We start from the raw sequence: 27667 nt of genomic DNA on the forward strand, positions 1-27667 counted from the left end.
TTTATGTATAACTGATAAAAGTTCTGATCTTTCATATTTAAGATGTTTCATTAAGGTCTCTTTTGTGTTTGAGGTTGTCCACCCCCTCTTAGGCCTTGTTTGGCCTTTTTTTTGTGCCTTACTCTTTGAGCTTTGGGACCCCTTTATTTTGACCTTCTCACCACTGAAATCTAAATGATTTTCAGTGATGGAGAAGTGGTTTTGAGGTCATGTATAGGGGAGGGACACCCCTCTCCCTTTGTGTCTCATTTGCTTGTGTTTTTGGCTCATAAAGGTAGCATGCATGCTTAGTCGATTTTGGCTCCATCTCAGTGGGTATTTAGTGATATCTTGTCATGTTATACCTCTGTTTTAAGTTGGTTTAATGGCCTCTTGCATGCATCATGTGCTTGTCTTGTAATCCCATGTTTTGGCCTAACATGCATCATATTGTAAGGTGGCATTTTAGCATGATTTTGGTTTGGTTCCAAGAACATTTTAGCTCTATTTTGCCATGCTTAAGATCTGTTTGGTGTCCTTTTGGTCATGCTTACATCGCTTTGTATAGCCACCATGCATTCTAGTTTGTTAGCCTCGGGTGTGTGAGTCATTAGCATGCATTACTTTGACCTTTCTCATGATTTGGCATCACTTGAGATCATATTTCAGTCTATGCTTCATGCTCGTATGCTTGCATTCGCCACCCTTTCAATGCTTTGAAGAATTGTTGCCTTATGCTCCATGTTTGGGCCATTGTACATGCCTCCATGTTTAGATTATTTAGCTGCCATATCCGTAGGTTTTGGGGGTTATTTGGTCATGCTTGACCTCTGATTTTAGTCCCCTTCCCCCTTTAGAACTTGCCTCATGTTAGTCTCAAGTTTTGGGCTTCGTTGTGTGCCTTACTTGCATGATTTGAGAGGCTTGGTGTAACAACCCTCGTCACTGTTTACCGATTAACCACTGATTACTGTTAAACTGAGACTGATTATGATTGGTAACTGAATTGATTGAAGTACTGAACTGATTGACTGAAATCTGAGACTGAATTGACTAAGTATATCTGTTTAATTGTATGTCTATTTGTTGACTGTTTGATTATCTGTTCATGCCTTCGTGTTTAAATTGTGAATTGAAGGCCTTATGATTTGTGATCGTTAGAATTAATGTGATTTTATGGCATATTCAGTTAAAATGTGAATTGGTACGATTAAATTAGGTTGAATATTGATAAATTACATATATTGGCTCTAATTACCATTTTGCCACATGAGTGGCCCACTACCTAGACTACATTTGAGCCTCATAACACTTTAACAAAACATTTCATCAGCCATGTTGAGTGCATAACCGGCTAGAGAGTGAGGGAGAGTGAGAGAAGTGAGTTCAACTTGTTTTCATCTTGATTTTGCTTGGAGGCTTAGGGGAATTGAAAGCTTAAGTGCATAATTGAGCCTCTAGACTTGTAATTGAGGAACCTAGGTATGAATTTCATCCTCCTTATTGTGTATTTAAGTTCCTTCTAGCATGGATCATGGTAGTTTAAAGAGTTAAGTCAAGAATTGGTTCAATAGTGTTGAATTGAAGCTTAATTATTGCATGCATGGCATACTCTTGCATTTTAGAGCTTGTTCTTCATGAATTTGCCACATGCATGTCCATGTTTTGATCATAAACCATGTTTTCACATTGTCTTTGAAAAAATTGGCTCACTAGAGCATCAAATTGAAGCTTTGAAATGATTTGGATTTCATGTATGTCTTGGATGTAGCATGTTCATGAAAAATTGGTTTGAAATTGAGTTGTTTGAAACACCCTTGGGCTTTGATTTTAGAATTGAGCTTTGGAATCATGTTAAACTATGAGTTTTGGGATGTTTTCTGGAAAATTGGCCCAAGAGGATCGAAATTTATGTTTTAAAAGTTGAATTTGAGCTTGAGGTTCAAATCTGGGAATTCCAGATTTTGAACTCACGCTCGAGTAGGGTGACTGGCGCTCGAGCGTGAAATTCGTGCTCTCAATACTTTGCACTGTTTTGAAGTCCGCTCGAGCGGAATAATTGACACTCGAGCATGACGTTGTGTCTCATGCTCGAGCGGGTGTCGAGCGCCCAATCGAGCGTGATTTTCACCTATCCAGCACTTTTGACTATTTTGCAGAACGCTTGAGCGGGTAAGTCTACGCTTGAGCGGAAACCTTTGTCTGCATGTCCGCTCGAGCGGAGTAATCTACGCTCGAGCGTGACCCCTGTTTTCTGAAAATTCTAAAAATGCTTTTAAAATACATCTTTGCATCCTCATCCCATCCTAGGCATTCTTAGGCCTAGTTTAAGACATCTTAATGAGGATATAGATGTAGAATACACCGAGGCAAATTAGGGATTAAGTTATTATCTTTCCCAACTATGTAGCTTAGTGTGTGTTCAATCTGTAACTGTGTAGGGTTGGCGACTGGGGACGCGCTCTAGCTTTACTGTAGCCCAGAACTCTGTGAGTAACAACTGTGTAAAGATATGTTCAAAATGATTATTTTCTGAACAATTGAACTGTACTGCTTTCTGAACTGATACTGTTAATTGAATGAATGTATGTCCTATATTCTAAATTGTATTGTGGCATCCTTAGCAACTACTGTTTACTGTTACTGTTACAGAGATCTCTGTCGGTTCCCTTGGAACCACTACTGTTACTGATTGATGGCCATCATTTACTGTTCGATCTCTTAAGACTTACTATTTACTGCACTGTATGCTAATGGATGTACCACATATGACTGAATGACTGATATATTGAATTAACGAACTGTTTTCATTACTGTAAGGACATTCATTCTTAACCTCTTTACGCATTACGTTGTTCACTGGGCTTTAGCTCACTGCTCATATATATATGTAGGTGTACAGGCACCGGACCGTGGTTAGAAGCATCGGGATAAGCTCCAGTTTTGTCAAGCCAACCACTATGCCTCACTGCGAGGTTCCGAGCCCGTCAAGTTATGGCTTAGGGGTGTTTTAATTTCCCCGTATGTATCTGTATCTGTTTTGTATAACTGTATAGACTGTTACCGTACTGTTTAATAGGGATTAGGTCCCTGAACTGAATGATTGTATATATGTACATACTGTTTTGTCCGACTGTATATATTTGAATAAAAAGTCTTTTTGCATACAGACTGTCACAGCTTATTGGACATTGGCTAGTTACTGTTTTGGCTTCCGCTAGGCCCCTGTACTCTGTTTTACTGTATTACTGTTAAGCAGGCCTTCGGTAATCTCAGATTACTGGCCGGTTACGGTGCTAAACCCATAGGGGCGGGTTTGGGTCGTGACACTTGGCATCATCCTTTTGCATTTTTTTAGAGTTTAACATAATTGTCTAATGTCCATGTTTGTCATCTTTTAAGTGTCCTTGAAAGTTGCCCCTTCCATGCTTAGGTGATAGGCCTATTGGCATGCTTGTTTGTGTGCACATTTACCCATCATTTCCATTGCACTTTGGCCACTGTTTTGGGATTGGCTGAGGTCTTCCCATTTCAGTTTAAGCCCATCTTTGCATATAGTTGCATGTTTGACATTTTGCATTTGTGTGTTGTTGCATGCTTGCATCATACCATGTTTGCGTGTTTATTATATTGCATGTCATTTAGCTAGTTGCATCACATAACCTTGTTGCATACTTGGTGTGTTTGTGTTACATTAGCTTAGCTTGCATGTTAGGTCGCATTGCATTGCATCTTGCATGCTTAGCACATTGTACATTTGCATGTTTAGGTTGCATTGCATTTGACATGCTTTGCTAACTTAGCCTCATATTGCATACATGAGCCATTTTGCATATTTGAGCCATATTGCATACATGCATTGCATTGTGTTTGGTTTGGGGTGTCAAACCAAACATGAGGTATGAGGTGTGTTCGTACTTAAAGTGACGAAACACGCCTCAATCCTCGATCGCCGACACTCTTGATCTCAACATGATAGAGTGTGTAGCATTCATTTGTTTTCATTGCATTCATTTTACATTGATTTGCAAACTTGGCACCTTTGGCCATCATGCATCGAAATGCGTGATTGGTGACCCGAGGACCGAGAGCCATGCTCCCTTGAGTTCATTGCATGATAGGGAGAGTGGCTATGCACACATTATCTTGAAAATACCTTGCCATGCACTGTCTGTCCTCTGCTGCAGCAAAACTAGTGTTCTGCAGGAAGTAATGGCCGGTCGGCCACTTTCAGTGCCGGCCGGCTACCAAAGTCTAGCCGGTGGTTCCACTTTTGGTCAATAACTGTATTAAAGTGGTCGGTGGACTTGCATTATGGCCGATGACATCCCATGGTGCTATGGGAGTGTTCCAAAAGCATCACAAGTATTTTCACAGTTCTCAGAGGTGCAAAACAGTGCTAACAGAGGCAACAGTGGCATGGCGACGGGTTTCCGAGCGAAGCGTATCGAGCATACATCATCCAAGCATTCCGAGGCGGGGCTGCAGCGGCCTCCCTTTGTAACTAATTTGTTAATTAATTTAGGGTTTTGTAATATTTAATTAGCTAGAGTAGTTAATTATTTATTTGTTTTGTATTATTTATTCGGACCCCTTCCGAGAGAGGGTGAATTTTGTAATAAGCGTGCGTGTGTGTGATGCATGTCTTCCAACCCACGTCTTTCTCCCTTTTACTTACTTGCTGTAACACCCTCAAAATAAACCCAAAAATCATACATTCTTGATATGCTTAGACGAAAGAAAATAAAGCATAATTTCATAAATCAGAATATTCTTCACAAAATGTATTACATGTTGACAACAAAAGTAAATGCCCTATAGGCTTACAACTTTTTAAGTCAACACTTGGTTTCAAAAGGAGAGTACTAACTCTACACAAAATAAGCCCTTGGCTTGATATACATGTAATACAACAAAATAAAACAAAAAGAGTCTTTGACTCCCACTGCCATCCAAGCTAAGGCCTCGGAGGCGACATACTACCTGTACCTGAAAATAATATCCCATATAGGGTGGTGAGCCAACGCCCAGTAGAGATATGCTAAACATAACATGAGCAATAACTAAAACATTAGCACTTGATAAATGTTTAACTTAACAAAACTCAACTTATAAACATGGCTCAGAACCTGGCCAAATAACTAAAGTAAGACTACATCTCATGCCAATAATACTACATCTTGCCATTTTACGAAAATTGCGTCCGCGGGATTCGGCACCCATGTATTTTCATTCTCTTATGGCCATTTTACGGATATTTCATCCGCAGGACTCGGCACCCATGTATAGATACATTCGGATTGCCATTTTACGGAAATTGCGTCCGCGGGATTCGGCACCCATGTATAATTATATTCAAATGGCCATTTTACGAAAATTTCGTCCGCGAGATTCGGCACCCATGTATTCAAATACACAACTTGACTAGTTTCAATTTACCTAATCATCATGCAATGTCTACAACAATCAAGATTATCCTCCACCGATAGTCCAAAGCAGTTATTTCTAAACAGATAATAAATGCCTCAACAGATATATAATTGACATTTTCAAAAGTGAGCGATTTATAAATCCAACTCCATCATTCTATCTCTTAATGATCAAATTTCATTATCCCCAATTCAATTTCATAACAAATATCATTAATTACACTAATGACCCAAATATACCCAAATATGACATTTTTCCCTTTAAACTCAATATTGACCCAAAGGTCCAAATATTATCAATAACAACAATAATCTCTTTTTAAGACCCCAAATATATATATATATATATGAGCCAAAAAGACAAAACCCCTCTTCTTCAATATAATACATTACAAACCCTAACTCCCCAAATTTAAACCATTTATACAAAAGCTCCACATTTAGGTTAAAGATCATAAAAATGAGTAGGAATCCCTACCTCAAGTTTAGAAGGGGAAGAAGGAAGAAAAACCCAAAAGTCGATGGAGGAGAAACCAAGCTTTGCTCTAATCAAAATAAAGCCCTCGACAAGCTCTACACTTTATCTCAAATGAGCAAGGTGAGTAGAGGTCTTCAAACAATTAGATCTAAGGATCTTTGAGTGGAAAGTGCCTTGAGAGAGAGAGAGAAGGTGTTTCACGGTTTAGAGAGAGGAAATGGAAGAAAAAGTGAGAGAAAATGTCAAGTGAGGGCCTTTATATAGTACTAGGTCAAAATAGATATAAGCCCCAAAATCAACTCAAAATATCTAGTCAAAATATCCCCAAAAAGTAGGTCCAAACCGTGAGAAAAATCTGGGAAAAAGTCGCAGGTGTCGACCCCTGCAACAGTGGTGTCGACACCAAAGAGGAAAAAAAAATCTGGGAAAGCTTTGACTGCACTGCAGGTGTCGACACCACCCTAGACTGGTGTCTACCCTATCTTCCAGCAACCAACACACAGACAGAAAAGGGTCGACACCACCCCAAACTGGTGTCTACCCTATCTTCCAGCAACCAATACACAGACAGAAGAGGGTCGACACCACCCCAAACTGGTGTCTACCCTATGTTCCAGCAACACCTCCAGAACTTCATCAACAAGTAAGGGTCGACCCTAGGAAGGCTGGTGTCAACCCTAGAATGGAATTTCTAAGTCTCCAAAGAACTTTTGACAAGAATAAGTGTGAACAACCAATCCCAACAAGTTTAAATCAATTTGTACCCCTCCAAAACTAAAGTGCAACAACACCAAGGGTTCCCAAAATAGAATAAAGGGTTCAAATACATTTACCAAAAGCTTTAAAAGGCACAAGTGCTACACTTGCTTTCAATGGTTAGTCTTAGGGCACGTTTCAATTAGCATACTTATGATAGCATGTTTGCATACATTCATTCGTATTGCACGCACCGGGCTCAGCGCATCATACTAATTGCGTAGTATTTCAATTTCAACTTGAATACGTGTATCGAGTTGCCACATTTCACATACCATTCTTAGAATAGCCGAGCCTATTTTAGTTGCATTTTGCATGTGTTGCATTAACCATCTTAACATGAACTAGGATCATGCATGATTCCTAACTAGTTTATTGTTTTGGCTCGGAGTACTAGGTAAGCTTTTTATGCTTTAGCATCTTGCATGAGTGTGAGTGTTGCCATGATAGAATACTTGCCATGAGGCTATCTGCTTACGTGATATAACTGCTTGAATGCCTGTGGGTGAAGGTTGGGTTGCTTGAATTAGAATAATTCGTCGAAACCCGTGTTTTAGCCTACTTGCGAGTAGCAAACTTCAAACCAGTTTAAAAAATAAATGGATATGCAATGCTTTGTTCCAACTTGGGCAATCTAGTCTATACTTGTATGTTGTGCGTATCACATAGTAATTCTAGGCTAATAACCGGAATAAGAACGCATAATGTTTTCAAAACTCGATATCATGCTTAGTACAGGCCGATCTTCTGATCGGTCGAGCGGGGGTGCTCATAACTGACCTTCCCCAATCGTACCCAAGTTCCCGAGCCGAGGCAACTTTGGTGATGACGGACGCGTGGCCTTAGGCACGAGTCAGGGTTTTCTAAATTTCCCCAAAATAAAAATATTTAGGTGATGACTCTGTATCTAGTAAAGCAGTCCATGTTTGGCACTTCTTTCTAAAAATCTATTTTTCAAAACGATTTTCCAGACTTGGACTCTTTGGTAATTTATCAATCTTGTATTGCACTTTGCGAGATTAGATTTAGAACCGTGACATCGAGTCCAAACTGTAGTGAGCCTAATGAACAAAACGGGATTCCCTTCTGGGACGTTCGGGGACGTCTACACATAGCAAATGGTAACCCTCAAGGTTAACTGTTGTTTCCCACATTTTTACTTAGTGTTCTAGGTTGTTCAGGGCAACTAATCTATAAGAAAAGATTTACAGAAGATATTTTACTCTCATATATGCAAGGATCATAATTTCATTTCGGTGTGCTGTTGTAGTCAGCTTGGAAAAAGAACTTCACATGTATGCTTCATCCAATCCTCCTAATGAAAATGAGAGGCAAAGAGTCCAACTCAAATGTTGCACTTAAACATTGCTTGATCGGTTAAATTTTATTCATATTGATCTTAGTGAAACATCAGATACATACTAGAAATGTGTTTGGATTGAATTTCTCTAGTTTGGACTAGATAAATTCTTTGGTTTGGACTAAATTTTCTCTAGTTTGGATTGAATTTCTCTGGTTTTTCAAATAGAGCACAGTGAATTGCTTTGTATTTGTAAAGTCTAGTTTCAAAATTTGATAATTTTGTTGAGAGAAATTTCAATTTTCTCTGGTTTAATTCCAAAATAATTCTCTCTGCACGTAATGAGACAAAGGAATTTCTCTGATTTGAAGAGAATTTCCCTGGTTTGGAGATAATATCTCTGTGAAGTTCACAGAAAATTATATTAGAAAAATTCTCTGTGAACCATAATTTCTCTATGAATTTCTCTGATTTGTATCTGTGATTATTGTGTAAATAGAAGGGGAAAAATTAGTCTAAAATCTAAAGTCTAAAGCAGAGTACTATCTAGAGAAGCAGAGCACTATCCCGAGAAATTTAGAATTTTCTCCGTGATTTGTTCAGAGAAATTTGGAATTTTTTCTGTGATGTGTCTAGAGAAATTCTCTGGATCAATGTTGAGGGACTTTAGATATTATGAAAATATTGAGTGTCATTTATGCTATAAAATTTTAATATTAGAAATCTTAAAAAGAAATCCCCATTAAAATATAATGGAGTGAAAGTTGATTGTTAGAAAACAAAATTGATTATACAATTTTGTCATATATTAACCTCTTACATAAGTATTTTTTATCTAAATTTTAAATAATAACTAGTAACTAAAGATTATTTTAAGAATTGATTTTTTAATTTTTTACAAAAAGATGCATAATAAAATAGAAAGAATAATTAATTTTTTTTGTAGTATTTTTTAATTTTTCAACTAAAACTTGAAGTTACCAAAATCTATAATTAAAAATAACAATCAAAATAAAATTAAAACGAAAATTTGGGGGTGAAAAATATAATTTAACAATAAAACGAAAATAAAAAAAATAAATAAATAAGGTGAAAGTCAGGGCTAGCTTGGGCAAAAAGTCTGGATACTCTGGCCTCAACTCGAAAAGATAAATATATATATATATATATATATATAGGCATTTTCTATACCTTACTCTCTATAGAACAAAATTCCCTCATTTGCACTGCTTCTGTGTTGCTATCATTAGGGCTTTGGATCGTTTCGTTCTCTTGAATCCCTCAAACTGCTTTAATTTGTCTGCGATGGCTGATCAAGGTATGGATCTGAATGCTCCTCACTCCATGGGAACAACTATCATCGGTGTTACTTACAATGGAGGTGTCGTCCTCGGTGCCGACTCTCGAACCAGCACTGGTAACTCTCTTCCTTTTTCCTTTTTATATTTTCTTTCATTTTTTCCCTCGTGTGTTTGGTTTCCGAGAAAGTGAGGAACTTCTTTGATTAAATCTTACATATTCAGGACTTAAATTGTTCCATTCAATCTAACAGAAGGTTAGTTACTGTTGATAGGGATGTATGTTGCCAATCGAGCGTCTGACAAAATCACACAGCTGACTGATAATGTCTACGTCTGCCGCTCTGGATCGGTATTTCATCTTCAATTTTTAATTTTATTCTCTGTGTTTCTGCTGATAGTAGTATTGAATTTCTGTAAAAGATTGAATTTTTGTTCCATTTACTTGTGATATGTATTGGGTTATGAATAAAAGATTAAATGACGTCTATGTATCATATAGTAACTGCAGAGATATGTGTAATTCGTCATGTCACTTTTGCTTGATAGAATTTTGGTTTGTTGTCCTGCAAATTTTTTTTTTTTCTCATTGAAAAAGGGTTTTACATGCTACTAATTTTTAATTTTTCACATTACTATTACTATTCAATACTATGTAAGCATGTATATATGTGCATACAAGAAATGCTATGAAGAATGAAATAAGTGTTCTTGTCTAGGTCATATGTATGTAATCATCTGTTTTGATCTAACCTGATCTATCAATTATTCTTGCTCATGGTTTAATGTTCTTTGATTTGTTAAGTTAAGACTTTTAATATGTTGGAGGCATAAACATTTAGACAATGGTAACTGTGAGTAGCTGTTACTCATACACCTGTACTTCAAATTTTTCATTTTAATAACTTTGATGTGCTTTTATTGTGAAATTTTAAGAGAGTTTTTAACTTGTGCAAAATAATTGATGGGTCATTTCCATGTCTATCTTTTGCAGGCTGCAGATTCTCAAGTTGTATCTGATTATGTGCGTTACTTTCTTCATCAGCACACGTGAGTGATTTTCTTTTGCTTATTTTAGCATCATTGTTGTAATTTTTAAATTTTCTAACTATTGGTTCGTGTATTCTATCAATGTCTAAGCACTTTTATAACTGTTTAATGTGTTACTCTTGCATTGAAGAAGCGAAAGTTGATGTTGAGCATTATTTTGTTCAAATACTTAGGGAGTCGCTTTGTCTAATACTATTAAAGAAATGAAAGGTAATGTTGATTCTTGGTGTGTGCTTTTTTGTCGGAACAAGAAGATTTTGCTGATGGTCACAGCAGGGTTTTAGATGGAACTTCATTTAAGGAAAGAAGAAATTTATCGTGTAAATGAAGTTTTGAAGGCCTTGGATGACTATGGGGTCTTACAGCTTGAGTGAGTGATTCCTCAAGCAGGGATGATGATAATAGTGGGTTGACGCATCAGTTTGTGAGATTGGTTTTTTATTCAAGTAGACTTTGATTCTCATGAGTCTTCAGTGAGGAAGTTCAAAATGTGTCATGTTTTACAGCCTAGGCCATGCCATGAGGAGGAGGTTCAAAATGATACCTCACCATCAATTGCATTGGCTATCATTTTCATGATGTATTTAACATATATATAATTGTTGTCCTATCCCTGCAGTTTTATGTTCTAATTGTTTGAGAATTGTGTTTGTATCCATGCCGCTTAGGGTTCATGATGTAGGTGAGGGAGGTGTTTCTGACGCAAAGCAAGTTTGGATAGTCTGGCTCTTTCTAATTTAACATTTTTTTTCTTTTTGGTGCAAGGAAATGGATAAGCTTCTTTGGGATTGTTTTCTCATATAAAAAAATGAATTCAACAACCAGTTAACTGTCTCCTGGTCCATTGTTCTTTTCACCATTCTGTGTGGGGAGTATTCCTCAAGTAGTTTTGTCGTGTTGCTCATGGTTCATAGCTTGCTTCATTGATAATTTGACATGCACTGATTTTGTGTCAAATATAAGGATATCATGTATGTCATGCTTCATATCATATGTTCTTTTTTTGATATTTTGACATGTCCGGATATTTGCATTAGAATTTATGGGTTTGTGTGATGGTATGCTGTTTTGGCTTCATTTGGTAGAAATCTTTTAAGACTATTACTAATCAAGGTCGAGCCATGTTTATTATAGTTTTACCCTTTGTGGTTTCCATAGGTTGAGTTGATCTCATATATATATTTTTTGTGGTGCAGGATACAGCTGGGGCAGCCTGCAACAGTCAAAGTTGCTGCAAACCTTGTTAGGCTTTTGTCATATAATAACAAGGTTTGAGTTCAAAAGATAGCATCTTTTAATACCGTGCATAATATTTGGCAAATCAAGCCATTTCTTTGGAAGGGTAGCGAAGGGACTACCCCTAGGAAGTAGTAGAGTGATTCCCGTGACAATTTATTGTATTTGTGTTTTGCTTCATGTCCAATGGCTTACGTTATCTATGATTTTCATCATGTCCACATATTTCTAATTAACAACACATTGGCGTAACCTTATGGTAGGAGGTGGATTAAGGTTTTGGGTGGTTGATGTTTACATCTATTTCTATCATTTGGATTTCACAGAGCATGCTGGAAACTGGTTTAATTGTTGGTGGGTGGGACAAATACGAAGGAGGCAAAATATATGGGATTCCTCTTGGTGGAACAATAATAGAGCAGCCTTTCGCCATCGGAGGTTTGGTTACATTTCAAAACTTTTTTTTTTTTTTGGTTGGCTTGAGTATGAATATATTTTTCTCCTTCCACCCTATGCTATGGTACATTACTTTATCATCTTTGTCTATTGCTAGATGACTTGTTTTGTTCCTATTAGTAAATTGTTTTCTTAAATGTAACTTATTTGGTCTGTTACTGGGGAGGCTAACTGATCTTTGCCCATCTTCCCCTGAGGTTCCCTAGTGATGTCCTTTCCCTTCCTTGGCCTAATTTAAGGGAAAGAAGGAAAGAAAAACTAAACCAAACAAAAAAAATTAATAAATAAAGGAAGAAGACAAGAGTAAGGCAGAAGTGGGAAACACATGATCCTCGAAGTGAATTTGTTTGTTCAACTTTAGGTTCGACCACTCAAATTCTTTCTAGGCTCATTTCTATAATTTGAGATGTTGCCTCAATCAAGATACACATTTGACATCTTAGTACTCATTTAAGGCAACATTCATTCAACACATGAGTACATCAATCCATTCACGTATATTCGAAGTTTATTTTTAATCACTTTTAAAGAATAAAAAAATCTTGAATTGAACAACATTCATCTAAAAGACACGTACATATATGAAATTAAGTGCACAAAAAGTAAAGAGATGAACATAAGGAATTTTATAGTGGTTTGGCTACTTGCATATGTTCACTACCTACCTCACTGGTCGGATGTGGAATAAATCCCAATAGGTTGGTCATTCTCTATGGTTAGTCGACCAAGCCTCTTGGACTTGGTTTTGTGACTTGATGGTCAACTATCAACGAGGTTGGACGACCAATCCTATGGGTTATTGTAGACCTAGCTCTCGGTACTTACCTTGGTCAACCATCCTACATGGTTTGGTCAATCATGTGACTAGACTCCAAGTATGGTCGACCAACCTCCAATGTTGGTCAACCAAGTTGAACTGACGTGGGCTGTTAACATATCGAAGCATGGTCGACCAACCCCCTTTTGTTGGTGTTTGTGGTTTGTGGTTCTTCGTTCCTGGTTCATGCCTAGTTGAAAGGAATCTTTATGACAGTGAAGCTTCCTTGCACTCATCCAACGAATCTCCAAGGCTTCTTGGTTTGTCAATATGCTTCCTCTTGGTAGCGGTTTAGGTTCCTACCTAAGGTTACACATACAACTCATGAAATTTCCGACCTGAGTGCAAAGCCTATCATTACATTATCCCCTGAATATGATCTGTTTAGCTGGATTTGGTCATAATCCTAGTATGTTTGTTACAATGGATGATGGATGTAAATAGTAATCACCATTTCAAGTTGTAATAAACCCAATCCACCAAGTTATCAGTATGTCAACATCCACACACACACACAGATTTATATATATATATATGTATGTATATATTTGAAATCTGATGTTCAACTAATTTTAATTTTAATTTACGCATACTTGATAACGGATTGATCATATTTTTTTCTCCCTTGAAGTTGTTAGCATATTGGATTGTATTGAATTTAACAACAATTCAACTCTTGAACCATCCCTATTTCATCTATTTTATTGTAGTTAGAAAAAAAAAGAAAAAGAAAACATAAAAGAATCCTGAGTCAATATGATTGTAATTACCTTCCACGTCTACATAATACACATTGTTCGTTATATATCTTCTGCTAGTGTCATAAACTTGCACGAATTAATTTTTTATTTTTAAAAAAATTCTCAATTCTCTTTAGTTTTTGATTACTCCGTTTTGTTGCTGTTGTTAATGAGAAGTATAAAATGTTTGAAATAGTATATCTGTTTTCTTTAATAGCTGTTTGGAATGCTTTGTTGTGATTGTGACTCACCAGCTATCTGCTAATAATATTCTTTATTCAACAGGATCTGGTTCTAGTTACTTGTATGGATTCTTTGATCAAGCATGGAAAGAAGGAATGACCAAGGATGAAGCCGAGGTATGTAGGACTTCATGTTTACAAGTTTGGAACTGCAAAATATAATTGGATCCATCATAGTTCGTTATTGGAACTCTGTGATTCTTGAACGTTAAATTATGTACTCTCTGTGGCCCACTCATCTAAAAAATTCTCTCTTGCGACTTGAACCCTGCACTTTTTCAAACTGGTGCAGCAAGAAACCACTTTTGCTAACAGCCGGTGGTTATTGGATTTTGAATTTCTCACTGTTTGATCAAATATTTCTGCCCATATGGCATTGATATTCTTCACTTGTTTTCCTTTGTAGCCATATAGAAGCAACTTGTTATGGTTTTTGGGGAACAAGGAACTCAAATAAACAGCATTCCTTTGTGATTATGAATATTCAGCTGCTTGTTGAGATGAGTTAAAAGATATCTAACTTCTTTTAATGTGTTGTCTTACAGCAATTGGTGGTGAAGGCTGTTTCTCTTGCCATTGCTCGGGATGGTGCCAGTGGGGGTGTTGTTCGCACTGTTATCGTAAGACTTCCTAATCTAGTTTATGTCTTTGCTTGTGCAACCGTGTGCTTTCTGTTTCGCTGGCTGAGCCTATTTCTTGTGAATGTGTTTCTTTTTTTTTCCCTGTCCAGATAAACTCTGAGGGAGTGAAAAGAAACTTCTACCAAGGTGATGCATTGCCGCTGTGGCACGAGGAGTTGGAGCCTCAGAATTCATTGCTCGACGTACTCAACTCTTCTGGTCCTGAACCAATGGCCACATAATGAAATGCTGTTCTGATCGCTGATTACTGTATCAGTGTTTTTGGGCAGTGAATGTTGATTATCAAACTGGATGTCTTACAGATTGATAGAACTGTAGTTTTAAGCAGTGTCGGGTCATTTACTGTGTACTGGGTGAAGGACAACGGGTTTTAATATCCCCTTGAATTCTCTGCTTGTTTTACAATTTCTTTTTTTCTCTATGAACTCAGATTGTTTTTTAACAATTCCATTTCCTACCTACTTCCAAGGTCCTGTTTGGTGGTTATTTTTTGATATTAAAATTAATAATTAGAAAAGTGAAGTTAAAAATATTCATTTCCTAGCTTCTACATAATTAACTTATTTAGTTTTTTTCTTTTTCTGTTTTGTCATCTGAACTGAATTAATGGAACACTTTTTTTTTTTTTAAAAAAAACTCTGAATTGGACAAATTTTTGTTTCAAAATAGATGACCAAAATTACGTTTTTGTGAAAAAAATAGCAAATTATCTAAAAAAATCCTTGAACTTTTTATTTTTCTTGATTAACCCTCTAAACTAATTAAGCTATAAATTGGTTTTTGTTATGTTATGTTTATGTTTTGCCATTAATTACATTACGTGAGATATAACTCAATGTAAATTGTTGAAGTCAATCATAAATGCATTTTTCAAGTAAAAAAATAAATATATAATCAATACCCTTTTCTTCACCAGTATGATAGCAAAAAATTGAATGAAAGACGACAGGATAGTTAAATTGAATCAGTTTGAGAAGAGAGGGTTTATTTGAATGAAAATTTAGTTTGGGGACTCAATATACAAAAGGTGCAAAGTTTAAGGACTTGGTATAATTTACTAAAAAGAATTACAATTAGAGGAGGAATTTAGAATAAATTACAAATATAATCCTATGATTTATTTAAAATATGAATTTTCTTTTATGATTTTAAAATTACATCTCTCATTTTCAAGAATCTAGTAGTATAATAAATGATATTTTTTATTAGGAAAATTCTAATATACACCCATTTAAAAAAGGATGCACCTTATGTACTCCTAATTATGTCATATTCTTCTTTAGTTATAACTTTATTATAGTTATAATTCATGAATTCTTTAGTTATACCTCATGTTGTGTTTAGTTATGATATATATATTTTAATTATGACTCAGAAAATTAAAATTATATCATTTTTTTAAATTATAAGGTGCTTACGGTGTTTTCTTTTTTATTAATAAATCATTAGTTAATTAACAATTTTTAATGATTTCAAAAATATATTTCAATTAATAATTCATATAATTTTATTGTAGAATAGACAAGTAGTTAGAAATTTTATTTATTCTATATTAAATATAAAATTTTGATAAATTTTTATTTTGTAATTTTTAAAACTATAAAAGAACATTGTATTTTAAGCAAATTTTAAGCATCTATTTGTAATTTACGTACGAATTTATGAGTTCATTTCATTTGACAACCAAACATATGTGCATGGGAATCAAAAGCGGAGCGCAAGCCACACACACACTCACTTCACCAACACAGAGAGAGAGAGAGAGAGAGCGAGAGAAGAGGAGAGAGAATGGGATCGACTTCAATGGCGACGAGCTCTAATATCGAAGGGCTTCACCAAGTCTTCGTGTACGGAAGCTTGTTGGCCGACGAGGTTGTTCGAGTTCTTCTGAAACGCGTCCCTCAGTCCTCTCCCGCTACGCTCAATGGCTTGTCAGTCTCTCTCTCTCTCTCTCAATCACTTTCTCTGCGCGATTTCTTCATCTTGTTATTGTTCTTCCATAATTTTGATCAGTTTCTTAATTTTAGTGATCGATGATGAGATCTGGTATGTATGTCTATAATTTCTTGTTTTCTCTCGTAATTGATGAACTCTGTTTGTTCTGCAATCACTGTCATGTGCTTGTTGAAGAGTACCTAATTTAATCATTGTTTAATCTCATGAATTTCCTAAATTTTTATTTTTGTGTCAAATTCTGATTTGTATACCAGGATTTTAAAGTATTAGATTGGTTTGGGTCATAACAAGGCTTAGTTTGGTAAAATAATCAATTATTAATACTACAATAAAACTACTTGACATTCAAATCTATAGAACTTGAGCAATAAGAAATGAAAATAAAAATGAAAAATGAAAACATGTAATGAAAGGAAATACGTTCTTAGATTTATTTTAAACTAGATAAGGAGTCAATCTATGTCCATGTTGTGTTTCGAGTTTTTTGGAAGAAGAATGAAAAAAAAAATTAAGAGGGCATATATATAATTTTAGAGGGGAAAATTGGATAACATTTTCAAGTTAAAATTCTTTGGCATTTTGATTCACTATATGATTGCATGGGTGTTGGTGGTTGCATTGCATGGTTTATTTATATTTATATTTATATTTACTTTTACTCACACAATTATTGTCATATTTATTTTATTGTTTTTGGATAGATAAGTCATAAGGTATATACCAAAAATATAGATATTATAGTGAGGCTTATTACACGCCCAGAGGCAAACACCCTTCGAGGAGGGAAAGAAGCAAGCCTAGCTTCTACACAACAATCTAACAAGTAGATTAACATACAAGAAGGCCAAGCATAATAAACAGACACGCTTATGATTTTATAGGAGTCTTACAACTTGATTTCTTAGACTTGATAGAGAGGCTAACCTCTTGAGAAAGTTTAAGATGGACGATTCTCTCAAGAAGCTTTTTTTTGTTTTCTACTTTTGAAGATGGGTTTGTCCATGGAACAACGAATGTTCCATCTGAAAGGGATTGAGGAGCTCCTTTGGGATGTGAAGATCGTCTACGGGCTAACCCATTTATATTACCCACGTCCCCGACAATTTCTTTCTCTTCCTTTGAAGCTTCTACATTCGGAATATCTTCATTCGCATTAAGCACACTCTTAAGATCCGCACAAAAAGAAGCCTCCTTATTGGCTACACAAGTATTGAGAATATCAAACGCATTCGATGAAGATAGAGGAGGTGTAGGAAAAATGCATAGGAGCATTAATGACGTCCTTGCCTTTTTTCTTTTTCACTTCAACCCATTCATTTGGCTTGCCTCCCTCCTTCATTTCTGCTACTTCTTTGGCCTTCCACTCTTGTTTGAGTTTACTAGGAGCTTGGGTATTCGATTTACTTGGACACAAACTTGTAGTATGACCAAATATTTTGCATTCTCCACACACTTGGGGATTCCAAGGAACTTCCACTTTGATTTCGAACGGTCCTCCATATCCTAAGTTTACAACAAAGGAGGGTGGAATCTCCTCAGTAGCTTTTATCTCAATACAAATTCTAGCAAATGTTAACCGGCAATGATTTTGAGTAAATTCATCAAGGTACAGCAGATTACCGATAAAACTTGTTATGTAACTCAATCCCTCCTCAGTCTAAAGTTCAAGCAGCACATTGAAAAATTTTATCCATATTAGCACACTTCAGAAGACATTTTTAGTAAGGGTCATACCAGGGTGCCATTTCATGATAACAATCAATTTGCTCCCAATATAATAAGGCCCCTCATCAAGAATGGACTTTGAAGCTTCTTCATCTTTAATCTTGAATACAAAGTAGTCATTATCTAAGGTTATAACATCTTCAAGATTTTCCTTCCACAACTTGTAGGCCCAAGTCTTCACTTGGAAGAAAGACAATTTTCTATCAATAAAATAATCCACAAAAGCATGTTCCCATTGCTTAAACCCAATTTTAGAGATTTCCAATGGGATTTGAAGTCGATCGTTCTCATAACCCACCGAGTATCTCTTGAGGCTTTTGACTACTTTCTTCTTAGCAATCTTAGATTTAATAAAACACTCTATGGCATAGAGATAACACTATGGGAAGAAGACTTATCCAAACCATTGGAACTATGGCTTTGGACTATTTCTGCTTAGTCTGAGAGTCCGTAAAGGCCACATCCACCAAACCCTCTACACATGACATTCGAACTTGAGCATGTCATTTTACCTCATTGTAGTCCTGCATATTTGTGGTTGGGATACTTCCCTTTGTTGCTATCTCAATAGCCCCCATTGGTTCAGGGATGGTTATTTTGCCTAGGCCTTGTTCAGAAGAGCCATGGCAAACGCTAGAACCCACCATGGCATTGTAAGCTTAAGGGGAATCATAATAAGTCTCTTCAATGTCAAAATCATCATGTTCAAACTCAAGTTCTAATTGCCTTTGCGTATAGTTTATATTATTCTGGTTTTTATCATTTGTTTGATTTGAACTATTAGGGCCCAATTTCTTAATTTCTTACCCATTTTCAGCAAACAGATTGGGGGGGAAAATGGAGAGGTCACAACGTAATAGTTATCAAGGATAAATCAATAACAATGGAAAGATTTGAAACCTGTAACTTGCTTTGGCTTCTGAGTTGGAGTTAGAGTCGGAGTCGGAATTGGAATCAGAAGCGGAAGCTTGACTCAACGAGCGACCATGGCGATCACCACCACTGCGTCCACTCTTCCCAACACTCTCTCTCTTCCCACGCCCCACAGTCTCATCTTACTCAAAACCTCCGGGATGACTCGCCAATGCCCCGTTCGCCTTGCCGACTCAGTCTCCCTAACTCAAAAAAAATTATAATAAAAAATTTACTAATTATTGTCATATGCACAAGTAGAACTCACTATACACGAAAAATAACCATGTTACTCATCACAAGTCTACCTTTTTAAGGATTTTTCCTTCACCCTCTCTTTTCCTCCCTTTCTATTTCCTGTTTTTTATTTTTTATTTTTTTATTAAATTGCAATCCTTATTTTTCAAAAGTTTTTATTTATATACTAGTCAATCAATAGTTATATTCAATGTCATTTCTTGGTGTGATTGGCTTGCATTCTTGATGTTAATTATTGTGAAACCAATTTTGCTTGAACTATTGATTATGATTAGAACATCATAACGCCAAAGTGCAATTACACCTTGATATCATTTATAGAATTGTTTGTTCCCTATGAATACTCAATTGGGAAAATAAAATATGCTCGAAGTATCAAATTAAACTAAATAGATGTATATTCTAGATTTTATTTATTAAAATTGTTGTTATACCATTTCAAGTCAAAGCTTTCATAGCCATTTTTTTGTCTCTGATGCACATTTGAATGGCTTCTGTTTCTTGTAGCCATAGATTTAGCATCAAAGGACGCGTTTATCCTGCTATTCTACCTGTGGAGAAAAAGAAAGTTATTGGGAGGGTTTGTTCATCCAACTATTTTTTTTTTTTTTTTTATTTTATGCAAAGAACAAATATGTTGAATTTCATCTCTTTTTTGTTTCCACTCTGCCACAAGTGCTTGTAGTTTTCAGTTACTTCAATGAAATCACTTGTGCTTCTGTCTGTGTTGGTGGAGATGCGAAGTTACTTTTCATTGGGTGCCAGACCAGTTTTCAAGATGTTTTGTCAGACTAGAGAGTATTGGGAGGCTTTGGCTGTTAAGTAATGCAATTAAAGATACATATCTTTCTCGCAAGTGCTCACATTATAAATTGAACTATGTTGCTTCCTTCAATAATGTTCACAGAAATATTACGAGTTCCATTGTTTCTATTGTTCATTTAACTTTTTTAACATACTAAAGTTTTGATGTCTAAATTAGCAGTTTGTTTTTCTTGTGACACTAAATCAAGTTCACCTGATTACGTCATTTGCCACATAAAAACAGGATGGTTAGCTTTATTCATGCAATGCAAGCTTGATAGGTTTCATTTGACATCATTTCATAATAAACAAAAATTGTATTTCATTTCTGTGTGTTATAACAAACTTTTTCCACAGGTATTATCTGGTATCACACCTCTTGAATTACATATATTTGACATCTTTGAGGATGTTGAGTATAAGAGGTGCACTGTTGAGGTTTCTTTGATGGTATGTATGGCTGAAATCATCTTAAATTTTTTTGTATGGATAATTGGTGCACTTATATTACCACTTTCAAACTGGGATGTATGAAATGGAGATTCACGTTGAAAGCATACAGTTTCCTGATCGCTGAGAAAAACTGGTCAACTTTTTTTTATTACTGAAATTCTTTGATGGCTAGCTTACTTAACATGGAGAAGGGGACGTAACAATGAGTTTTGAGATGGTAATGCTGTAACTAAACTGGAATATTTAACAAATTTTGATTATATGACCAATTTTAAAAAGGATTCCAATTTGGTATTGTTAAAATTTAATCTGTCTCTCTAGTTATTGCTTGGTTTATAGTTTTTTGACGGTACTAAAAGGAGAATAGCATGGGGGTTTTCTGCAGGATGGCTCTCAGAAGTCACAGGCTCATGCATATGTTTGGGCAAACAGTGGTGATCCAAACTTATATGGTGATTGGATTTTTGAGGTAAAATTTCTTTTCTTTTTTTTAATCCCCCTTCAACTTCATTTCTCTTTTCCGTTTCCTTCCTTTGTGCATTTCACTTCGTTTTTTGCAAAGGTAGTTTGAATATTCATGAAACTAATTGCACATCTAACCATTTGCTTTCCATGTTTTCATTTAAAAAAAAAAAACAAAAAAATGCCAGTTTAGTTTCCATTGGAGGGAGGCTTTATATTTTTTTGCAACCCCCCCCCCCCCCCCCCCCCCCCCCCTATCTTTGTTTCTTTTTCGTATCTTTTTATTTCTCATTTTCTTTTGTTTTTTTGATTTTCTGCTTCACTGTTACAAGGAATGGAGACAAGCACAAATGAAAGATTTCATCAAGATGACCATGAGGTTTATGGAAGAACTTGAGCAACCTGAATCAAAAGCAAGAGTGGAAACCTATGAATCTTTCTACCAGCCGAGTGGTTGACAATTCACCACATGTCTTTATATTATTCTTTATGATCTTCTCAATTGGCAACCATTGTTGCTACATAAATAATACATTATGCATTCCAGAATAAAGATTACTGAACATTGGACGTGTGTGTTAGATTACCAGTTGTCTCAAAACCTTGAACTATTAAGAAATAGGTCTAACAATGTATATCAATCTGTGCAATATTGTGAACATCATTTTGAGAAAGCCTTTTGCACCAAGCTAAGGGTGGACATTTAAAAGACAATTATTCTACCTTGAATGATTTACTAGGATTTTTCACAAGAGATTGACGATTTCTCACCTACTTCTATGTCCCTATTTGGCGAAAACAGAAGTTAAAAACATTCATTTCCTAGTTTCCATGATGGAACACTTATTTTTCTTACTCTGAATTGGACAAATTTTTGTTTCAAATAGAATGCCAAAATTATATTTTTTGTAAAAAAAAAAAATCTTAAAAAACCCTAAACTTTTATTTTTCTTGATTAAAGTAAGCTCTAACTTTCTAAATTGGTTTTTGTTATGTTTCGTTTATTTTTAACCATTAAATACATTATGTGGGATATTAACTAAATGGTAAATTGGTAAAGTCGATCATAAATTCATTAGAAAAGCTAGAGGGTTTACTTGAATGAAAATTTAGTTTGGGTACTTGAATATACAAAAGGTGCAAAGTTTAAGGACTAGGTATAATTTACTAAAAAAATAAAAATAAAAAAGTAAATTTTAGGGTAAATTACACTGATATAGATTCCTCATTCACATTTAAAAAATTATACTTATCCCTCCATTAGATTAAAATGACATATTTGCCTTTTAATTTTTATACATACAAAATAATAAAATAATATTAATATTTTGTATATGTCTAGATATATTTAAGAAATATAATATTTTGTGATATTTTGTTTTTAAATTTACCAAATACAAAAATTTAGTAATATTGTAATAAATGTGGATGACGGTATTTAATACTGTAATAAATGTGGGTGAATAGACGAGAAAGAAAAATGATTGTGGAAATAAAAATGAAAAATATTATTTATATAAAAAAATTTATACAAAAAATACCATAAAAATGTTGTGATAGTAATATTGTAAATATAAATAATGTTTATGGGGGTTTTTTTTTTTGTTTTAAAGTGAAAGGTCACCATTAAGTTATATCATTATGTTTGAAAATTTTATATAAAATTTATATTTATATATCATCAAGAATATGTTCAGGTAGAATTTAATAATGAAAAGTTATAAAATGTAGTCATGATGATAGAAAAAAGAAATGGTAGGAAAAAAAAAGAGACAAAATAGTCATTTAAAATTTTTTAAGGTATGTAAAGAAATAATTTATAATGAGATTACAAATTTTTAAGAGAAAAATATAACTTTTTAAAGGATTATTTACCAATAAATCCTACTTCACAAATTGTTATACCAAATAATCCCACTTTTATTCTATTGTACTCGTTAGTCCTGCTGGTGTGTAGATTTGATCCTTTTTGTTTTTATTTTCCATTTTTGGTATCACTGTGTGGATGTTTATGCCCTTGGGTTAATTTGGTAGTGTTTTGCGGGGTCAGGTCTTTTTTGGAAACGTTGTTGATTCGGGTTTGGCTAATTTTGATCATACATTCAAATACATTTCAGCCATTGGCAGGTAGGGTTTTGGGAATTTGAATGTGTGTCTTCTTGCTGATGGCTGTGTGACACTCTGTCAGTTGTTCGTATACCTGCCGTGGACACAATATTCTTTACCTGGTATGCTTACTTTTCCTTGGTTCGTTTACCTTTGATATGGATCGTAGTCATTTACATTTTGCTCTGTGTTTTTTTCATGTTTTTCACCTATATGGTTGGTTTGTGTGTGGTGGCCGATCATGGTTTTCCAGTGCGGCAGATGTATTGGGTGTGGGTGTCACGTTGTTTTGTGTGGGGAATAGAGGGACATGCGTTTAGAGCGTCGATTTTAATGGTGTGTGGTGTGCCAGTGGTGTTATTGTTTTTCAATTCTTTTGGGTGTTAACCCAAGTTCTGAAGTGCCACGTCTTCTCGATGGGATGCGCTCTGTGTCGGGAACAGGAGGACATGTGTTTCGCTATAGGTGGGTAGACATCATTTTGATTATGTGTGGTGCCCCGTTCGTAGTGTTTTTTAATTTTTTTTTTTTTTTTGTTCCCCGTCATGAATCATATGTTAACATTCGCAGGAGGATGGACAATGAAATTATGCTAATATGTTGTTACGACAATGTGAATGTCGCTATTAATCTGCAAGTTCCGTTTCGATTTGACGATGTGGTCAGTGGTGTGTGTGAAAAGTTTGATGGGCTCACACCTGCCGATGTATGTTTCTACTTCAAGATGCCTGGTTATAATAATTTCATATTACAGAACGATGTTGATGTGGTGAACATGGTGTGTCTTGCACGATCTTTTCAATTGCAATGCATTGATGTATTAATTGAAGTACGATATGCACCAGACAGTGACAATGCTAACAGCCAATTGCAGGCAGCTCATTGTCACCCGACTGATGTGTTTGACGAGTCAGACCTGGATGATGAAGATGATTTATTGGCAAAATTCTGCCCTCATGTTGACAAGGTGTTTTTGTCTGCCCAATGGGCTAACGAGATTTAACGTATTGGCCAGAGTTTTGAAGGTGGAGCAGATGAATTCCGAAGTGTTCTTCGCAAGTATCCCGTCAAATGTGGCTACCGTTTTAAATATGTCAAAAACGATTCTGTGCAGATCACAGTTGTATGCATGATAAGGGAATTGAAGGGATGCATGTGGTCGGTGCATGCACGTGTTTTGCATGCTAACGGATTTTTCTACCTTCGCAAGTAAAATAAGGAGCACATTTGTGGCGTAGCTGTTCGGACCCCGAAAAACCCTAGAGCTGGTTTAGATTTAGTGTCTGATGTTATTTCTGATCGGGTACGTGACAAGCCACTCACGCAGCCCACCGATGTTGTCTACGACCTAAAAAAAGATTACGGATTAGAGGTTAGCTACTGGGTTGCATGGTTAGGTGTTGAAAAAGCTCAGGGGGAGATGTTTGGTGCACACTCTATATTGTTCGACCAATTACAGTGGTACAATTCTGTTGTCATTGAAAACAACCCTGGAAGTTACGTCAATATTGAATACGATGAACACAACAACCATTTCATAAGGTATTTCATATCATTCAAAGCATGTATCGATGGGTTCAATCATTGTCGGCCATTGCTATTCTTGGATGAAACTTTTCTGAAGGGAAAATTCAAGGGGCACATGTTAGCCGCTACTGCGAATGATGACAATCAAGGTACTGTTATAATGTTGACACAAATCATTTTCGTTGCACAATAATAATTTCATTATTTGTTACCAGCACAATGTTTCAGTGTACATTGCCTCACACACATGTTATCTGATCTCAACAAAACACCACCAATAAATCTGCAAAACTAACTCACAACAACCCTTTCTAGGTCTCTTCCTTTTAGCCATTGCAATTGTTGATTCAGAAAACACCACAAACTGGGCCTGGTTCTTAGGACATCTCGCAAATGTTGTCAACAATCACAGGAACCTTACGTTCGTATCTGACCGACATACGGGCTTATCGAAATCAATACCCATCATATTCCCCACAGCCCATCATGTATTTTGCCTACAACATTTGCAACGTAACTTGGAACATAAGTTGGGATATGTTAACACTTCATATAGAGCTGGAATGTTGACTAAATTTCGTGCTTGTGCTTACGTATCCACTGTGGCTTCATTTACCTAATGTGTTGAAGAATTTACCATATGTGGACGGAAGGTTGTTCTCGCATTCTTAAAAGACTTATCCCTTCAATATTGGGCTAATGCTTACTTCCGGTATGTATTTCAGTCTTTACTTTTTATTTTTACTTAAATTCCACGTCACAATTGCTTGTGTGTCATATTTTTTTGTCATTTGTCTACGCTTTCACACATATTGTATTTTTGCAACACCAGTGGTTCACGGTACGATGAGATGAGTTCTAACGCCATTGAATTGTTCAACTCGTGGATACGGAAAGCACACCACCTACTAATAACTCAACTGGTTGATAGCGTTCGATTGAAGATTATGCGTCAGATTGCGAAACGCCGAATAAAAGCACAAGCGTGGCCTGGTGTTATTTGCCCAAAAATGGAAGCTCGGTTGGTCAAAACGTACAATAAAGGCAGATCATGGCTTGTAAGCCAATCTAGCGACACAGTCTTCAAGGTCCACTCTTTCCCATTCGTCATGGTTGATGTTGACAAACGTACATGTTCCTATTTCAAGTGGCAAATCAATGGATTTCCATGCTCTCACGCAGTTGTTGCTATTCAAAATAGCGGACTCAACCTATACGAGTTAGTTGTTGAATTTTTACCATGTCGCTACTTACCGCAACTCATACCAACAAAACATAAAACCCATTCCAACTGTTGAGAAACCACCATTCAGTCCTGACGATTTTGTCATACAACCATCATCGGTCAAATGACCACCACGCCGACCCAAAAAAAAAAGAATTCTTTCCAAAGGTGAAGAAGTGCAACAAATTCGATGCGGCCGGTGTCAACGAATGGGTAACCACAACCGCACAACATGCAATGAACCAATTTAGCTTCACACGCACAATCCTACATTTCCAATTTTCAAACCTTGTTTTATTGTAATTGCTGTCGCTTCAAATAATTGGGTATGCCACACCCATGTCCTAGTCTTGTATGACAGACACGTTTACTACAAACAAATTACAGCTTCCAGATTATAAGTACCAGGTGAACAATTTATACCCCATTACCATGAAAGTTATTTAATATTATGACAATATTTTTGTCCTAAAATTATGTGGTTTTTTTATGAAACTTATTGTGTGTATGTTGTTAACATGTAAAACTATTTAACATGTCATACGTAAATTATTATCTTGAAGGGGTACAACTTCAATAACCGCATATTTTGTCAACAGTCCATGATTTCCATCACATTACTGGCACACCCACAGCATACGAACCCACCATTGCCACACATTCACTTCCCACACCTAAAACACATTACACATTTAAGGGTATTTACGTATCCGCAATTTAAGGGTATTTACGTATCCGCAATCCATGCATGGACCTGTTTCTCAAAACGAAATAGTGCATCTTACCATCCCACCTACTCACCGTACTTGCATGATACTTTCCACTATGTTCTTATCAACAACATACATAACATGCACAATTGCACAAAATATGCTGAAAAAATCCCATTTGTAAACAAAATATTTTCACGAATCAAATAAAACCATACGTTTCCCACAAAAAAAATATTATGCAACACCATTTTAATTACATTTCAAAAACCCACACTCCAACATGTACCATAGTGGTGTCAGCCAAAAAAATTAATGACCCAAAAAACAGTCGAATAGGGAACGGTATTCGTACCCAGCTAATTAAACATCATGATTTTGTTCCGATCATGTCCCAAAAAAAAAAACCTACATCGCATACTTCTACTATTTCAAACCACGTGATGGATCGTTCACAAATGTGTTAACCATATTTACACGTAGTACGATGCAATTAGTTCCTTGTAGCGAACGTTCCACGTCGCAGCGATGCACATACTGTCGCATAATAGCGCACACAATGACCCCACAATCGAGCCTGCAAAAACAAAAGTTGTTACATGTCATTAGCCAAACGTGCGCTAACCATAATATTACAAAATACAGTCTCCCCAACAAAACGCAAACACAATTAACTTACGTCTCCAGTTTTTATTGCGGACACTTGGTCACAGATTCCAGCGGGCTGCTAAAATTTGCCAAAATGCTTTGCTCATCTAACCCGAAATCACGCAAAGTCTGTTTCATCACATTCATCACACGTTCTTTCTGCCATAATTCACAAAAACCAATGAAACAATCTTAAAAAACATAACCCACATAACTCTCACAGAATCACAAAACAAATGCAAAATATTACTCTCACAAATCATACCAGTAGAGTTGCTACATTGTGATGTACATCGGCTTTGTCTTCACTCAGTCTAATCGGATTGTAATGTTTCCAACTCCCGTCTTCCATATCATACACTACAAGTGTCCAATGACCATCGTGACATATTGGGAAGTGGATGAATCGACACTCGCTCGCAACAAACACATTCGTACGAACAAACTTCTCTATTGCTC

General features: G+C 35.9%; 2 protein-coding genes across 7 annotated transcripts; both read left to right on the top strand.

Annotated features, from left to right (window-relative positions):
* The first annotated feature begins 9028 nt into the window (after nucleotides 1–9028).
* Nucleotides 9029–14883, top strand: PBA1 (N-terminal nucleophile aminohydrolases (Ntn hydrolases) superfamily protein). Its single transcript, XM_028257343.2, has 8 exons — nucleotides 9029–9359; nucleotides 9516–9592; nucleotides 10235–10290; nucleotides 11487–11559; nucleotides 11853–11964; nucleotides 13825–13898; nucleotides 14327–14401; nucleotides 14512–14883. The coding sequence occupies exons 1-8, from the start codon at nucleotides 9248–9250 to the stop codon at nucleotides 14641–14643; spliced, it is 711 nt and encodes a 236-aa protein (XP_028113144.1). The 5' UTR covers nucleotides 9029–9247; the 3' UTR covers nucleotides 14644–14883.
* Nucleotides 14884–16090: 1207 nt separating this feature from the next.
* Nucleotides 16091–21714, top strand: LOC114311233 (AIG2-like protein D). Of its 6 annotated transcripts, none has more exons than XM_028257334.2 (6): nucleotides 16121–16353; nucleotides 19781–19853; nucleotides 19959–20090; nucleotides 20435–20527; nucleotides 20898–20999; nucleotides 21325–21578. In XM_028257334.2, exons 1-6 carry the CDS (start codon nucleotides 16211–16213, stop codon nucleotides 21448–21450), a joined length of 669 nt encoding a protein of 222 aa, XP_028113135.2. In that variant the 5' UTR covers nucleotides 16121–16210; the 3' UTR covers nucleotides 21451–21578. The 6 variants fall into 6 exon arrangements, with proteins under 6 accessions (XP_028113139.2, XP_028113135.2, XP_082758980.1 ...); XM_082902854.1 differs by having other exon boundaries at nucleotides 16124–16353; nucleotides 20916–20999; nucleotides 21325–21714; XM_028257333.2 differs by having other exon boundaries at nucleotides 16159–16468; nucleotides 20916–20999; nucleotides 21325–21714.
* Nucleotides 21715–27667: the final 5953 nt, after the last annotated feature.

Source organism: Camellia sinensis, chromosome 13 (assembly GCF_055761805.1).
Source record: "Camellia sinensis isolate YWXY chromosome 13, ASM5576180v1, whole genome shotgun sequence".
Taxonomy (NCBI): domain Eukaryota; kingdom Viridiplantae; phylum Streptophyta; class Magnoliopsida; order Ericales; family Theaceae; genus Camellia; species Camellia sinensis.